Here is a 17893-nt window from a genome sequence, read left to right as displayed (position 1 = left end):
TTCCCTTCTGATTAAAAAAAATTCCCCCCCCCCACCTTCTTCTTCTATTCCCCCTTTGGGCCTCTGACCTCTCTTCACCTGGGTCCCCTCCTCCTTCCCTTTCTCCTATGGTCCACTCTCCTCTCCAATCAAATTCCTTCTTCTCCAGCCCTTTTCCTTTCCTACCCACCTGGCTTCACCTATCACATTCCAGCTATCCTCCTTCCCTTTCCCCCACCTTTTTATCCAGGCATCTTCCCCCTTCCTTTCCCGTCCCGATGAAGGGTCCTGGCCCAAAACGTAGACTGTTTATTCCTCTCCTGAGCTGCTGAGTTCCTCCAGCATTTAATGTGTGTGTTAATAACGAGTTGTTGTTTTGGCCAAGACCCTTCATCAGGAGATGTTGGCATAGAGTTTTAACAACTTTCCGCCATTTAAATTAATCCGATAAACCTTGCTTCAGTGGTGCTATTCTTCTTTCCATTAAATAAGAAGTTTTTGGTTCATGTCCCACTCATGAGAATTGAACACATAATTCAGTCCAACACTTCTTTGCTTTGCTGAGGAAGTATTGGGCAGTTGAAGTACTATGCTTTGGCTGTGACATTAAACCAAGGTCCCATCTGTCCTCAAAGGAGGACGTAAAAGATCCCATACACTATAGCTCCAGCAATCAAGGTTCAATTGCCACCACTGTCTGTATGTTCTCCCTGGACCAACTGGGTTTCTTCTTGGTGCTCCAGTTCCCTCTCATATTGCAAAGACTAATGGGTTAGTAAGGGTCAGTAAATTACTGGCATGCTATCTTTCAATTGGTGGAAACACCTAGGTCCTTAAACGGAAAATCCTACAAAAGGTAGTCGATTTGGCCCAGTGTATCACAGGCAAAGCCCTCTCAACCATTGAGAACATCTACATGAAACGCTATCTTAGGAAAGCAGCATCCGTCATCAAAGATCCTCACCAACCAGGCCACGCTACTTCCTCGTTGCTGCCATCAGGCAGAAAGTACAAGAGCCTCAGAACTTGCACCACCAGATTCAGGAACAGTTACTACCCATCAACCATCAGGTACTTGAACAAAAAACAATAATTACACTATTGCGACATTCCCACAACCGATAATCTCACACTAAGGATTCTTTATCTTGTTATTTCATACTCTCTTTATTTATTGCTATTTATTTACAATAGCATTTCCACGGTTTGGTGTCTTCTGTGCTCTTGCTCTTCAACTGATCTCGTTTACCGTTCCTATTCTATAGATTTGCAGAGTATGCCCACAGAAAAAGAACCTCAGAGTTGCATGTGGTGACACGTATGTAGGCTGATAATAAATTTTATTTTGAGCTTTAGCGTCGGAAACTTGACGACACCAATGATCTGCCCCGGCACTGTTTGTTTTGAAGTTAATCTGACAAAAATAGAATCATAGAGCACTACAGCACAGACCAGTTCATCCAGTCCGTGCTGTGCCACTACTCCGCCCACCTTCGCTCCACACCCCTCCTGTCCACGTATTTAATAGTTATAGTCTTTAATCTCCCTAGAGTCCTCAACAATTACCCCTCAATGAACACCACAGATCTTCTCATCAAAATGTACAAACAGAAGTGGAGCAGTCCTAAGTGTGAACGTAGGGAAGCCGTTCACACAGGCCTCCATATTGAGGAGAGTTGCTTTGCCCACCTCTACACACACAGGGTTGCAGAACTTCACACTATATCACTGGAACTTGTGACATTGGCTGTCAGACCAGATAAGAATTTAAGTGACTTAATCTGCATAAAGCTAACCATCCCATCGTTATCATATTGGTTGTTAGTGAGATCTAATTTGGTTGTGGCGGTTTCAGCACTACGGCCTTGTTGATAATCATACTGGTCCATTCTGAGGCCTTGAGAGATGCTATGTACAGTACATGCAACATCTGTCACAAGGCATGTAATTTTATGATATTCCTGCAGGCATTTCCAGACCATGGAGCCAGTGATTCTTCCCCCCTGCCCCGCACCCCAATCCCTCACATGCATCTGCTTGCATTGAAATAATTAAAATCAGGAGCTGCCTCAGGCAGGAAAACCTCACACACCCTCATCCTATCACCCAGTGAGTGAGCCTAGAAAGAAACAAAATACAGCTGATGTTTGTCAAAGTCAATTTATTATTGAAGAACATATACATAACTACATGCTACCTTGAGCTTTGCCTGGAGGCATTTACAGGATAATAAAGAAAAACAATAGAATTTATGAAAAAAATATACATTAACGAACAACCAAAGTGCAAAAGATGACAAATAGTTCAAATAAAATAGAAGTAAATGATACTGAGAACATGAGTTATAGATTCCTTGAAAGTGAGTCTGTAAGTTGTGGAATCAGAGTTGAGGTGAAGAATCTACGGCCTGAGGGCACAGCCTCAGAATAGAGGGACGTCCTTTTAGAACAGAGCTGAGGAGGCAATTCTTTTGTAAGAGAGTGGTGAAACTGTGGAATTCATTGCCACAGATGGCTACTGAAGCCAAGTCATTGGGTATATTTAAAGCAAAGTTTGATAAGTTCCTGATTAGTAATGGTTTCAAAAGTTAAGGGGAGAAAGCAGGAGAACGGCATTGAGAGAGATAATAAAGGTCAAAGTTCCTTTATTACTAAAGTACAGAAATGTCACCATGTACAACCCTGAGATTCATTTTCTTGTGGGCATACTCAGTAATTCCTTAACCAAATAATAACTGTAATAGAATCAATGACAGACCGCACCAACATGGGTATTCAACCAAAGACAACAAACTGCACAAATACAAGACAGAAAGAAGTAATAATAATAGATAAATATCAAGAACATGACATGAAGAGTCCCTGAAAGTGAGTCCATAGGTTGTGGGAACATCTCAATGATGGGGCAAGTGAAGTTGAGCAAAGTTGCCTTTTGGTTCAAGAGCCTGATGGTTAAGGGGTAATATCTGTTCCTGAACCTGGTTGTGTAAGCCCTTAGGCTCCTGTACCTTCTCCCTGATGGCAACAGCAAGAAGAGAGCACGTCCTGGGTGGTGGGTGTCCCTGATGATGGATGCTGCTTTCCTGTAATAACGCTTTGTGTAGATGTGCTCAATGGTGGGGAGGGCTTTACCATGAATAGGATGGGCAATATCCACTACATTTTGTAGGATTTTCTATTCACGGGCATTAGGGTTTCAATACCAGGCCCTGATGCAGCCAGTCAATATACTCTCCACTACACATCTATAAGTTTGTCAAAGTTTTAGATGCCACTCTGAATGTATGCAAACTCCTAAGGAAGTAAAGGCGCTGCTGTGTTTTTGTCATAATTGCCCAGGACAGGACCTCCGAAATCATAACACCAAGGAATTTAAAGTAGCTGTCCCTCTCCAGCTCTGACCTTCCAATGAGGACCAGCTAATGGAACTTGGGTTTCCTTCTGAAGTCAATAATCAGTTCCCTGACACAGTGTGAGAACTTGTTGTTGTGGCATCAGCCTACATGCTGACTCATCACCGCCTCCGATTTGAATCAGCCATGATGGAAAGGGAGAGAAGACTCGATGGGCCCAATGGCCTAATTCAGCTTCCATTTCTTATGGGGTGATAAAAAGGAGATTTTTTTTTAAAAGCACAAGCTTCCAGTGTGGATGAGGAATAGGGAACTGGTGCTGGGACATCCTTTTATTAAATTCATCATGCTGCCGTGCTGAGTATTTCCTGATGGGAATGCGAGATGATACAAATTCCCTTGATTATTCAGTGGTCACTGCCAGCTTTATGTATCCAGACAATGGTTTCCTCTACTGCCAGGATGGAGGAGCAACTAGCTAGCCTTCAAACTGATGGCATGATCAACATCCCATAACTTCTGCCCCCTCCTTTCTCTCTTTTCTCATTTCCCATTCTGACTCCCCTTTTACCCCTCTCTTCTCATCATCTGCCCACCACCCCCCTCTGGTGCCTCTCTTCCCCTTTCTCCCATGGCCCACTGTCCCTTCCCATCAGATTCCTTCTTCTTCAGCTCTTTAGATTTCTCCTATCAGCTCCCAGCTTCTCACTTCATTCCCTCCTCCCACCAACCAACCTTCTCCTTTAGCTGGTTTCAGCTTCTAGCCCCACCTTATTATTTTGGCTTCCTCCACCTTCCTTTCCAGTCCTGATAAAGGGTCTCCATTGAAAACATCAACTGTTTATTCCACCTCATCGATGCTGCCTGACCTGCTGAGTTCCTCCAGCACTTTGCTTGAGTTACTCTGGATTTCCTGCATCTGCAAAATCTCTTGAGCTTTTGTGTAAGCCATCTGATTAATAGACATCATAACCAGTAAGCTTGCTCTCATCCTCACCTCCAAAGGCAGTTTCCAACACATCCCTTGTAATAGTTGGGAGTTCCTGATTTCAACCATTATCTAATTGAGGTAAAGATTGGTTGCTCTCCACCCAACCCATCCCTAATCTACCTGCATTTCAAGGATTCCTCATCTTGCTGTAGAACCTTATAATCATCACCTCTACTAGAGCCACAATGCACCAGGGATTGGCATCTTGGAATTTTGGAACACCTCCACCAACCTATTTAGTTATTTACTGACCTGGGTCCACGTTCCTTGGGATTGGAAAAAGCTGCAGAGGGTTGCAAACTCAGTCAGCTTCACCACGGGCACACGCCTCCCCTCCATCAAGGGCATCTTTAAAAAGCATTGCCTCAAAAATGCTGCATCCATCATTAAGGATCCCCTTCACCCAGGATGTGCTTGCTTCTCATTACTATCATCAGAGAGGAGGTACAGGAGCCTGAAGACACACACTCAGCATTTCAGGAACAGCTTCCTCCCCTCCACTATCAGATTTCTGAACGGGCAATGAGCCAACCCATGAAAACTACCTCGTTATTTTTGCACGACTTATTTTCTACAGATAGATAAAATATTTACTATATCATATTGTTCATTCGTTTGTCTATCATAAAATGAGAACCACTCTACTCATCCTCATTTTGTAGGGGCTGGACTGGTCCGTGGGTACGCAGATGGCTGGAGAGGCCAATTCATGCTCAAAAAGTCCTTTGGCAATCTGGACAAAAGTTAGCAGCCACGTTGGGTTGGGGGTTGCTGGGTCCGGTTTTCCTGGCCAGTCAACATCTCTCTGCTGCAATTGCTCTTTCAGCCTCAGCTGTCAATAGAGGTGGGAGAGGCACTCAACCCGATCCTGGGTGAAATGTTCCCAACTGTCTGGGTGGATGCCAAAGGCTTCCAGTGAAGTTTTCAGTGCGTTTTTATAGTGTTTCCTTTGGCCTTCACGGGAACGCTTTCCTTCCTGTAGTTTGCCATAAAGCAGTCTCTTAGGCAGCATGGATCTCCAGCATCTGCAAGTTTCCTCTTGTTTGTGATTGGACTCCTAGGCATATGATGGTCTGACATACCAGTACATGACCTGTCCAGTGTAATTTGCCGGGCTTCAGAATGGTGTAGATACTGGGCAGGTCTGCCTTGGTAAGTACAGTACAGTGCCAGGGATTCTGCTTTGCCATCTAATGTTGAGGAGCTTCCTGAGGAAATAGTTCAGTTTCTTGGCAGCTGTTGGTTCACTGTCCATGTTACATAGGCGTAAAGCAGAGTGGAAAGTACCATGGCCCTATACACCTTCAGCTTGCTCTGTTCCAGACATCCGTATGAAGACTGCCAAAGGCTACACTTGCCTTAGAGATCCTGGTGTTGACTTCATCATCAATGATGATGTTCTGGGACAGTGCGCTGCCAAGATACATGAACCTGTTCACTGTGTTGAGTCTTTGACTGTTGATTGCGATGGTTGGCTCAATGTATGATTTCCCTGGAACTGGCTGATGCATTACTCCAGTCTTCATGGTGTTGATGGCAAGGCCACGTCAGAAAACTTGTCGACGCAACGCTTCATTTCATCTTTTGGACCAATATTGATGGCACACTCATGGGCAAAGAGGAAGTCGCTGATGATAACCTTAGTTTTTGCTTGGAGCCTCCCGAGTGGAGAAGTTTCTCATCAGCGTGGAATCTGATGCCGATGCCGATGCCTACAACACCATCTCTGAAGGCATCAATCAACATGCTGGAAAATACCAGCCTGAATAGTGTTGATGCCAAGACACAGCCCTGCTTGACCCCATTTGAGACAGGGAAGGGCGTGGATGTCTCACCATTGCCCGGAATGGTGGGCAAGTGGCACTGCTAATCAGGGATAGTCTACCCGCTGCAGAAAAGGAGAAAGTCACGGAATAATTGTCTACTGAGTCATTGTGGGTGGAAGTCAGAAACAGGAAAGGGGCAATAACTCTACTGGCTGTTTTTTATAGAACCCCCCCCCCACCCAACAAAGACACCAAGGAGCAGATAGGGAAGTAGATTCTGGAATGGTGCAATAATAATAGGGTTTTTGCGATGGGTAATTTTAACTTTCCTAACTTTGACTGGGATATTCCTAGAGCAAGGGGATTAGATGGAGTGGAGTTTGTTCGGTATGTTCAGGAAGGTTTCCTGATGCAGTATGTAGATAAAACAACTAGAGGAGAGGCTGAACTTGATCTGGTATTGGGAAATGAACCTGGCCAGGTGTCAGATCTCTTGGTGGGACAGCATTTTGGAGGTGGTGACCACAACTCTATCTCCTTCACTGAAGTGCTAGAGAGGGATAGGAGCAGACAATGTGGAAAAACATTTCATTGGTGTAGGAGGGAAATATGATGCTATTAAGAAGGAACTTGAGAATATAAATTGGGAGCAATTGTTCTCCGAGAAATGCAAGGTAGAAATGTGGTAAATATATAGGGAATATTTGCCTGGCAATCTGCATAGGCATGTTCCATTGAGGCAGGGTAAGGATGGTAGGATAAAAGAACCATGGTGTACAAAGGATGTAGAAAAGCAAAGCTTTTGAAAGGTGCAAGAAACTAGGTACTGTTAGAGCTCTGGAAAATTACAAGGTTGCCAAGAAGGAGCTCAAGAATGAAATCAGGACAACCACAAGGGGCCATGAAAAGGCCTTGGTGAACAGGATTAAAGAAAACCCCAAGGCATTCTACAAGTATGTGAAGAGCAAGAGGATAAGACGTGAGAGAATAGGACCAATCAGGAGTGAGAGTGGAAGCATGTGGATGGAGCCAGAGGAGGTAGTGGAGGTACTTAATGCATACTTTGCTTCAGTATTCACCAGTGGAAAGGACTTTGGCAATTGTGGGGATGACTTACGGTGGACTGAATCATTTGCGCATATGATTTTAAAGAAAGAGGATGTGCTGGAGCTTTTGAAAGGTATTAAGTTAGATAAGTCATCGGGACTGGACAAGATATACCCCAAGTTACTGTGGGAAGAGAGTGAGGAGATTGCCGAGCCTCTGGCGATGATCTTCACATCATCAACAGGGACAGAAGTACCAGAGGATTGGAAGGTTACAAATGTTGTTCCCTTGTTCAAGAAAGAGAATAGAGATAAGCTAGGAAGTTAAAGACCAGTGAGCCTTACTACAGTGGTGGGAAAGTTGTTGGAGAAGATCCTGAGAGGTAGGATTTATGAGCAATTGGAGAGACATAATCTGATTTAGGATAGTCAGCGTGGCTTTGTCAAGGGCAGGTCACACCTTATGAGCCTGATTGAATTTTTTGAGGATGTAACAAAACACATTGATGAAGGTAGAGCAGTGGATGTAGTGTATATAGATTTCAGCAAGGCATTTGATAAGGTTCCCCATGCGCAGCTCATTCAGAAAGTAAGGAGGCATGGGATCCAAGGAGACCTTGCTTTGTGGATTCAGAATTGGCTTGCCCACAGGAGGCAAAGGGTGGTTGTAGATGGTTCGTATTCTGCATGGAGGTCGGAGACCAGTGGTGTTCTGCAGGGTTCTGTTCTGGGACCCCTTCTCTTTGTGATTTTTTAAATGACCTGGTTGAGGAGGTAGAAGGGTGGGTTAGTAAGTTTGCTGATGACACAACAGTTGGGGCTTTTGTGGATAGTCTGGTGGGTTGTCAGGGGGACAGCGGGACATCAATAGGATGCAGAACTGGGCTGAGAAGTGGCAGATGGAGTTCAACCCAGTTAAGTGTGAAGAGGTTCATTTTGGTAGGTCAAATTTGAAGGCAGAGTATAATATTAATAGTGAATGTGGAGGATCAGAGAGATCTTGGGATCTGTGTCTATAGGACACTAAAAGCTGCTGTGCAGATTGACAGTGTTGTTAAGAACGTGTATGGTGCGTTGGCATTCATTAACCATGGGATTGAGTTCAAGAGCCGTGAGGTAATGTTACAGCTATATAAGACCTTAGTTAGACCCCACTTGGAGTACTGTGCTCAGTTCTGGTCACCTCACTACAGGACGGATGTGGATACTATAGAGAGAGTGCAGAGGTGATTTACAAGGATGTTGCCTGGATTGGAGACTGTACCTTACGAGAATAGGTTGTGAACTTGGCCTTTTCTCCTTGTAGCGATGGAGGATGAGAGGTGACCTGATAGAGGCGTATAAGATGGCAAGAGGTATTGATTGTGTGGATAGTCAGAGGCTTTTTCTCAGGGCCAAAATTGCTAACACAAGGGGAATAGTTTTAAAGTGCTTGGAAGTAGGTACAAGGGGGATGTTGGAGGTAAGTTTTTCCACAGAGAGAGTGGTGCGTGGAATGCACTACCAGTGATGATGGTAGAGCTGGATACAATAGGGTCTTTTAGGTACTCGGAGCTTATAGAAGTAGAGGGCTATGCGGTAGGAAAATTCTAGAGTAGGTTACATGGTCGACACAACACTGTGGGCTGAAGGGCCTATAATGTGCTGTAGATTTCTATGTTTAAATCACAAATCTATCAACCTCTGCCTTAAATGTACCCAATGACTTGGCCTCCACAGCTGTATGGGGCAACCAAATCTACAATTTCACCACTCTCCAGCCAAAGAAATTCCTCCACGTCTCCATTCTAAAAGGACACCCCACTGTTCTGAGGCTGTGTCCTCTGGTCTTCGACTCTACCACCATAGGAAACATCCTCTCTACCCTTTCTAAGGTATTCAGTACTCGGGCAGTGGTCTAACCAAGATTCAGTTCAGCAAAACAATATTTCCTCTCAGTCTGTATTTCAGCAGTAATAAACAATTGCCGTTGGGATCACAGCTGTTAGGAGTGTGACAATTACATATTCACTGACCAATGCAATAAATTGTGAAGGGAATGTTCCCTTCTCAAATGTTATTCACGAATACTTATATACAATGTTTTAACAAATATAATGAAATTACCACAAAAAACTATTTGCTGACAAAGAATGTTTCATAATATCTAGGTTCTAAGATACAATTTATTAATAAAAACCTATGATGACAATATAGCAACCCAATTAGATTTAATAATAATCGTCTCAAAATCAGAAAGCCTCAGTTACTCAAATCTAAACTAACACATTCTGTACCATCGAGAATGAATATACTGTCTCGCACACATATACTATTAACCTTTTCAGAAATGAAAAATCGTCAAATTATTTTTAAATAGCGTTAAATAAACATACTGGTAAAATTAAGCACTGACCTTTCATGATCTGTTTTCAACCTTAATATTCAGTGAACGTCTGTTGCATCTCACAGTAAAGAAACGACTTTCTTGGAAAAGTTAACCAGACAAGAACTTCCTGTAATACAGTAAAGGTTTTAGGATAACGTTGCGATGCAGTTATGCAAACCAATATATAAAAAATACTGTACCAAGATTCTGTGCTGGCAGATGCAAACATGTATCGCTGAATATGTTTAAAGTATTCAAAGCTATTTGCGTTATTTTGAAGAAAAAGATGACGATGATTACGTACCCACTTGTTTTTAATCTTAAATTTCCTTCATGAAGACATGTCTGGAAAACGCAGACTGCAACCAAGACCTTCCACTAAGTCCTTGTTCTGGAGCCCGAATAAACGTCCTCACTAAGACAAAAACAAACCGAATGTGTTTCTGCCCAAGCGACATGTTTTGCATTCAGAAAGCGATGACCTCGCCTCATTTTTACTTAAAGCATTTCAGAGGCGTTTGCACCATGGACCGCGGTGGGAGCTAGCAGGGGGACCACAAATGCACAAATCTAATCGTTAACAAAAGTCTTTAAACGGGGTATGACTATTGGACTGACAAGTATGCTTTTTTTTAACGTGGTATAAAGTTAGCCAATTGCTCGCTTAAATTGAAATCCCACAGCAGTGGAAAAATGAAATGTGATATGAGAAAGAGCAACATCACCGCCAACACGTGTGTGTGTGTATGCAGTAAATCATTTTTATTAAACCAACCTTTTACAAAAGAAAACATTTTAGAGTGACAGGTTATTGCAATGTGTGATAATTGCGCTAACACCAAAGTGATCAGGGTCAAGGGGTGCATTTCCAATGGGAATTTAATTTCAGCGGAATCCTTCACTCTGGCGCTGACGGGTCCCTCGGGAAGCTGTGTGAGAGGGGGTCGAGGTGGGGCGAATGAACCTGAGCGGGAGCGGCTGGTGTCGTGTTGCCCACTGCTGGAGGAGGGCAACCTCTGCAGCGGCCGCCTGGATGCCAGCCAGCTGCTGCCCGTGTGCATTGGTCGGGAAAAAAGACACAGCCACAACCCGTCTCGACTTTTCCAGAAAGATCCAGAAAGCCGTTCAACGTTGCGTATTGGGTGACTCAACAGTAATTTAAATGTAACCTTGAGTCCCAGCATAAAAAGGCCCTGAGAAGGCTAGCGAGGCGGAGATCAGCGGGGTTTGGGAATCGGCTTCTGTGTGGAAGGTACGGACACAACACAGTAGACCATTCGCTATTAAGTCTTAAATGGTCTCTGTGGCGCTGCTGTGTAAATGTTTTTAGAACGGACTCAGAGTTTTACTTTTAAATTGCTTGATTTAGGAGTGTGATGTTTTAAAATATAAAAGGTATGCGGTGAGTTGTTTTAGCATTATGAGGCATTTATAACTGCAATGGTAAACTAGCATTTAAAACAGGATAGCAGCTATCTATATTGAAGGAATTGTGTATATATAGTTTTGTATGTATTATGCAACTGGGATCAGGGTATAATATTTACAGAATTGCTTAAATTTTGTAATCCTGCTCGAGATCTCAGGTCTCCATCAAAGGTTAGCTTTTATAAACTATGCTCTTAAGCTGTGGAATTCAATGCCTAAAAAAAATAAGGGATGCAGACTCGGTTGACACTTTTAAATGCCGGCTCAAACCCTATTTATTTAGTCAGTCATAGAAAGATAGCGCAGAAACAGGTCCTTTGGCCCATCTAGTCTGTGCCGAACCATTTAAACTGCCTCAGCAACGCACGCAAAATGCTGGAAGAGCTCAGCGGGCCAGGCAGCAGTTATGCAGAAGAGTAGATAGTCGACGTTTCGGGCCGAGACCCTTCTACCACTTTTAACCTCGCTTTTAACTAAGAGTTTTTTTTTGTCTCTTATTTTCATGTTCGCACTTCGAACGAAATCTGTATGAGAAGTGCTCTATAAATAAGTTAGTATTATGTTTACTACGTGGAAGAAATGCTTTGTGTTGCTTATTCGTACGGCCTAGTCTAATCAATGTCGCTTCTTGAGGCGAAGTCTGTCGCGGTTCTTCCTGGGGTGCAGAACGCGAGAAGTTTGATATCAGAGTGTGCATAACAATCACGAGTCAATAGAGCTGCATAATAAAAATGAGTATTGAAGTAATTCCTAGCAGTGGTGCAAATTATGACTTGGGCATATCGCTTTGCGTGGGTGGGTGTAGCTGCATGATGAGGACTGTTTGTGTCCTTGGCCGTACTGCTAAAATACGTTAAAACAAACAAAAGTAACAATTATTTCGTTCTCCTTTATTTGTGTCCACTAGAATTGACATAATATTGAAAGTGTTTTTCACGGGTTGGAAATTAATATTAGATTGCGGATTTATCATTTTGAGTTTCATGAAACAATCTTTTTCTTGGCATCTTGTTGAAAATCTTTTGTGAAACGACCCATCTTGTGCACTACCTATTCTATGCTTGATAGTTACAATTTAAAATAACTTGGCTGCACCCTCAGGCAAACAATTGTCTGGGTTAGCCAACCTGACAGCCACAGTAAACAAGTAACCACACAAAAAGCGAGCATGCTGGGTCGGAGAAGGGGGGCATGAAGGGAGCACCCGACACTACCATCAGATTATTAGTTTTTTGTTAGGATGGCTGACTAATTGTGTTAACAAGTCCATATGTTGGACGTGAGGAAGCATTGTGCGGAGGGTAGCCTTCTAACTTTATCAAGGATATGATTCCTGGGTGTGGACAAAGTTGCTTGGAATTGCGCTGTCTCGCCGCGTTGAAGCGGATTGCTGCCCCCTCTTGCTCGGGTTCAGCAGAAGAGCCACATTAAAGGGGGAAAAACACGTAAGGAATTGATAAGCCTTTAGTGAGAGATTTATTTTTGTTTCAGCAGGATGACTAAAGTGTGATGTAGATAAAGTGACTGGATGCTGCGACTTGTAACAGAATTTGCCGGGGTCACTGCTTTCAGGCTTTGGCATACAGCCATACTGCGGTTGAAGTAACCAGGCTGCCGCAATCTGACTGCATTTCAATGCGGGCAATGACATTGCAACCACGGGCTCTTCCTTCTGCTTGTAACCACAAATTGCGCTTGAGTGAAAATGAGTGTAATAGACCCTTAATAACACATGATGAGCTTTCCAATTAACATATTCCGAGTTTAGAGAAAAATGCTTCCGGGAAGTCACTCGTTTGAACCAATAAATATTGTTAAAGATGCAGTATGCCCAGTCATACAGATCGCCATCTGAAACTCATTGAGTTTAAAAAGTAAGATAATGAGCTGATTTACATCTTGGTATACTGTATAATTTACTTGAATTTTGCCTTCTACTTTTCTAAAATCTTAACTAAAAGGATTGCTAACGTTGCATCTGCCTACCTCGCCATAGACTCAACCTGAAATTAACCTTTAGGGCATCCTGCACAAGGACTCCCCAGACCCTTTGTGCCTCAGATTTTTGAATATTCTCTCCATTTAGGAAATAATCAACCCTTTCATTTCTTCTACCAAAGTACATGTACAGTGTACTCCATCTGCTATTTCTTTGCCCTTTCTCCTAATCTGTTGTCTCTTTACTTCCTCAAAACGACCTGCCCCTCCACTTTTCTTCATTTCACCCACAAACTTTGCCCCAAATCCATCAACTCTCATCCAAGTTATTGACATATGACACAAAAAGAATCTCTTTCAACACAGACCCCTGTGCAAAACCACTAGTCACCGGTAGCCAGTCAGAAAAGGCTTTCTTTATTTCCACTCTTTACCTTCTGCCAGTCAGTCACTACTTTAACTATGCTAGTGTCTTTCCTGTAATACCAGGGGCTCTTAACTTGTTAAGCAGCCTCATGTGTGACACCTTGTCAAAGGCCTTCTGAAAATCCAAGTGCGCAACATCAACCAATTCTGCTTTGTCTATCCTGCTTATTACTTCAAAGAATTCCAAGAGATTCATCAGGCAAGATTTCCCTTGAGGAAACCATGCTGACTACAGCCTATTTTATCATATGCCTCCAAGTATCCAGAAATTTCATCCTTATCAACCGACTCCAACATCTTTCCAACCACTGAGGTCATATTAACTGGCCTATCATTGCCTTTCTTTGGCCTCTCTCCCTTCTTGAAGAGTGGAGTGATATCTGCAATTTTCTAGTCCTCTGGAACCATGCCAGAATCAATCAATTCTTGAAAGATCAATGCTAATGCCTCCACAATCTCTTCAGCCGCCCCTTTCAGAACCCTGCATGTATACCATTTGGTTCAGAGGCTTATCTAACTTCCGAACCTTTCATTTTCCCAAGAACCTTCTCCCTCGTCATGGCAACTTCACACACTTCTGCCCCTGAGACTCTTGAACTTCTGGCATGCTGCTAGTGTCTTCCTCAGTGAAGGCACAAGCAAAGTTCATGCGCCATTTCTTTGCCCCCCTTTTACTACCTCTCCAACATCATTTTTCAGTGGTTTGATATTCACTGTCCCCTCTCTTTTACACTTTATGTATCTGAAGAAATTTTTGGTATCTTTAATAAGGCTGGCTTACCTTCATATTCCATTTTTTTCCCTTGATAACTTTTTTAGATGCTTTCTATGGGTAGTTAAAAGCTTCCCAATCCTCTAACTTCCGACTAATTTTTGCTTTATTATATGCCCTCTTTGGCTTTTATGTTGACTTTGACTTTTCCTGTAGGCCACAGTTTTATCTTGCTTTTCGAATACTTCTTCCTCTTTGGAAGAAATATATCCTGTGCCCTTCGAATTGCTTCCAAAAATTCCAGCCATTGATTCTCTGTTATTAACCCTGCCAATGTTGTTTTTCAATTAATTTTGGCCAACTTTTCTCTCATGCCTCTATAAATTACATTTATTCCACTGTAGTACTGATACATCTGATGTTAGCCCCTCCTCAAATTGCAGGGTGAATTCAATCATATTATGATCACTGCTCCTAAGGATTCCTTTACCTTAAGCTCTCTAATCAATTCCAGTTTATTCTGGAAAACCCAATCGAGAATACGTGATACCCAACTGGGCTGAAGCATGAGCTGCTCTAAAAAGCCTTCTCATTGGCATGCTTGAAATTTCCCTTCTTGGGATCTAGCACCAACATGATTTTCGCAGTCTCCCTGCGTATTGAAATCCCCCATGACTATTGTAACATTGCCCTTTTGGCATGTATCTTCTATCTCCCGTTGTAATTGGCAGACCACGTCCTTACTACTGGGGGTCTGTTAACTCCTATCAGGGTCTCTTTACCCTTGTGGTTCTTTAGCTCTATCCACAACAATTCAACACCTTCCGACCCTATGTCATCTTAATGACTTGCTTTCATTTTTTAACCAACAGTCAAGCCACCCCCTCTGTCTACCTCCCTCTCCTTTGGATACAGTGTTTATCCTTGGATGTCAAGCAGCCCGTTATAATCTACTTTCAGCTACAATTCAGTGATGCCCACAACATCATACATGCAATCTGTAACTGTGCTATAAGTTCATCTACCTTATTCCATATACTGTGCGCATTCAAATGTAACAACTTTACTCCTGTATTCACCCTTCTCAATTTTGTCTGCCTTTTACAATGTAACTCATCCTGGTTGACTGCAATTTTGCCCTATCTCAGCCTCTCCGTGCTAGCAGTCTCACTGCACACTGCCTCTGTTTGTAAACTAACTACCTCATCCTCAGCAGTATCATTCCGGTTCCCATCCCCCTGCCAAATTAGTTTAAATCCTCCTGAACTACTGTCAAACTTGCTTGCAAGGATATTGGTCCCCCTTGGGTTTGGGTGTAATATGTCCCTTTTGTACTGGTCCTACCTTGCCAAGAAGAGGTCCCAATGATCTATAAATCTGAACCTGTGCTCCCTGAATCAGTTCCTCAGCCACGCATTCACCTGTCAAATCATCCCGTTCCTACCCTCAGTGGTGTTTGGCATGGTCAGCAATCCAGAGATTACTACCCTGGAGGTCCTGTTTTTCAGCTTTCTACATAGCTCCCTAAAATCTCTCTTCAGGATCTCCTCACTGTTTCTACCTATGTCATTGGTGCCAGCATGTACCAAGACTTCTGGCTGCTGATCCTCCCCCTTTAGAATGTAATGAACCCAATCTGAGACATCCCTGTCACTGGCACCTGACATCCCATCTGGGTGTTTCTAATGTGCTCATAGAATCTTGCCTCTGTTCCTCTGACTAAAATACCATCTGTAGTTTGGCACAGTTAAACGGGTTAGAAGAGATTCTCTCTCACCTTTCAGATGCCCTGCCCCGGTTACGTCAACTACTTCTGCAATGAAAACATCTGCTTGATTTTGGGCAGTGATGTCTTGGAGGATAGACTGGGATCAATTTTAACAAAATAAACAATTGTTTATTATTGTGAAATCGTGGAGGTGAGTCTCTTGTGACCTGTATCTCAGATTTTAGCAAATGGTATCAAGATCATAGAAGTTAACACTTTTATAAACATCTGAAGTATTAACAATAAAGTTTCACAAATGTCAAGGTAATTTAGCAGGGGATCCTTTGCCTTCCCCTGAAGGAATAAGTGAGACCTTTGATTTATCATATATAATTGGAAGATAAGGCTTTTAATAATAGAACAGTCCCATGGAAATTGACAGAAACAATCCACATCTTAGATTATGTTTTGCAGATTTCAAAATGATGCAAGTAACAATCTGACTCAGACATGCAGTAAATATTTACTAATTGCAGACAGTGACTATGTGATACTTGGTGGTATAGTATGTATGAATGACCCCAAGAAAATGGGAACAAATTATTACTCCTTAATGTACAGTTGAAGTCAGAAGTTTACATACCCCTTTGCCAAATACATTTAAACTCAGTTTTTCACAATCCTGACATTTAATCCTAGAAAATATTCCCTGTCTTAGGTCAGTTAGGATCACTACTTTATTTTAAGAATGCGAAGTGTCAGAATAATAGTAGAGAGAATGATTTATTTCAGCTTTTATTTCTTTCATCACTTTCCCATTGGGTCAGAAGTTTACATACACTTTGTTAGTATTTGGTAGCATTGCCTTGACATTGTTAAACTAGGGTCAAATGTTTTGGGTAGCCTCCACAAGCTTCTCACAGTAAGTTGCTGGAATTTTGTTCCATTCCTCCAGACAGAACTGGTGTAACTGAGTCAGGTTTGTAGGCCTCCTTGCTCGCACACTCTTTTTCAGTTCTGCCCACAAATTTTCTATCAGATTGAGGTCAGGAGTTTGTGATGGCCACTTCGATACCTTGACTTTGTTGTCCTTAAGCAATTTTGCCACAACTTTGGAGGTATGCTTGGGGTCATTGTCCATTTGGAAGACCCATTTGCAACGGAGCTTTAACTTCCTGGCTGATGTTATGAGATGTTGCTTCAATATATCCACATAATTTTCCTTCCTCATGATGCCATCTATTTTGTGAAATGCACCAGTCCCTCCTGCAGCAAAGCACCCCCACAACATGATGCTGTCACCCCCATGCTTCACGGTTGGGATGGTGTTCTTCGGCTTGCAAGCCTCACCCTTTTTTTTTCCTCCAAACATAACGATGGTTATTATGGCCAAACAGTTCAATTTTTGTTTCATCAGACCAGAGGACATTTCTCCAAAAAGTAAGATCTTTGTCCCCATGTGCACTTGCAAACTGTAGTCTGGCTTTTTATGGCAGTTTTGGAGCAGTGGCTTCTTCCTTGCTGAGTAGCCTTTTAGGTTATGTCGATATAGGACTTGTTTTACTGTGGATATAGATACTTGTCTACCTGTTTCCTCCAGCATCTTCACAAGGTTCTGGGATTGATTTACACTTTTTGCGCCAAAATACGTTCCATCTCTAGGAGACAGAATGCATTTCCTTCCTGAGCGGTATGACGGCTACGTGGTCCCATGGTGTTTATACTTGCGTACTATTGTTTGTACAGATGAACGTGGTACCTTCAGGCGTTTGAAAATTGCTCCCAAGGATGAACCAGACTTGACATTATTTTCTGACCTCAATCTGATAGAAAATTTGTGAGCAGAACTGAAAAAGCATGTGCGAGCAAGGAGGCCTTCAAACCTGACTCAGTTACATCAGTTCTGTCTGGAGGAATGGAACAAAATTCCAGCAACTTACTGTGAGAAGCTTGTGGAGGCTACCCAAAACATTTGACCCAAGTTAAACAAATTAAAGGCAATGCTACCAAATACTAACAAAGTGTATGTACACTTCTGACCCAATGGGAAAGTGATGAAAGAAATAAAAGCTAAAATAAATCATTCCCTCTACTATCATTCTGACATTTCACAAAAATAAAGTAGTGATCCTAACTGACCTAAGACAGGGAATGTTTTCTAGGATTAAATGTCAGGAAT

The 17893-nt window shown here is 42.6% G+C and overlaps 2 protein-coding genes across 5 annotated transcripts in view; one reads left to right on the top strand and one right to left on the bottom strand.

Annotated features, from left to right (window-relative positions):
• The window catches only part of scara3 (scavenger receptor class A, member 3), a 76481-nt gene extending 66101 nt beyond the window's left edge, over window positions 1–10380 (bottom strand). The window contains exons 1-3 of one of the 2 annotated variants that reach the window (XM_063033338.1): window positions 10278–10380; window positions 9807–9917; window positions 9530–9629 (exon numbers count right to left, since the gene is read on the bottom strand). In XM_063033338.1, coding sequence (XP_062889408.1) covers window positions 9530–9536 — 7 coding nt within the window. In that variant the 5' untranslated portion in view covers window positions 9537–9629; window positions 9807–9917; window positions 10278–10380. Of the gene's footprint in view, window positions 1–9529; window positions 9630–9806; window positions 10092–10277 lie in introns of those variants that run through there. The other variant, XM_063033327.1, reaches the window with a different exon arrangement.
• A 177-nt stretch (window positions 10381–10557) lies between these two features.
• clu (clusterin) overlaps window positions 10558–17893 on the top strand; it is a 41071-nt gene continuing 33735 nt past the window's right edge. The window contains exon 1 of one of the 3 annotated variants that reach the window (XM_063033350.1): window positions 10558–10754. The gene's annotated coding sequence lies outside the window, so the exon portion shown is untranslated. Of the gene's footprint in view, window positions 10755–15904; window positions 15926–17893 lie in introns of those variants that run through there. The other 2 variants (XM_063033368.1, XM_063033360.1) reach the window with 2 other exon arrangements.

This window comes from Mobula hypostoma, chromosome 2 (assembly GCF_963921235.1).
Source record: "Mobula hypostoma chromosome 2, sMobHyp1.1, whole genome shotgun sequence".
Taxonomy (NCBI): domain Eukaryota; kingdom Metazoa; phylum Chordata; class Chondrichthyes; order Myliobatiformes; family Myliobatidae; genus Mobula; species Mobula hypostoma.
The sequence above is the reverse complement of the archived record's forward strand: the minus strand, read 5'-3'. Positions and strand labels throughout refer to the sequence as shown.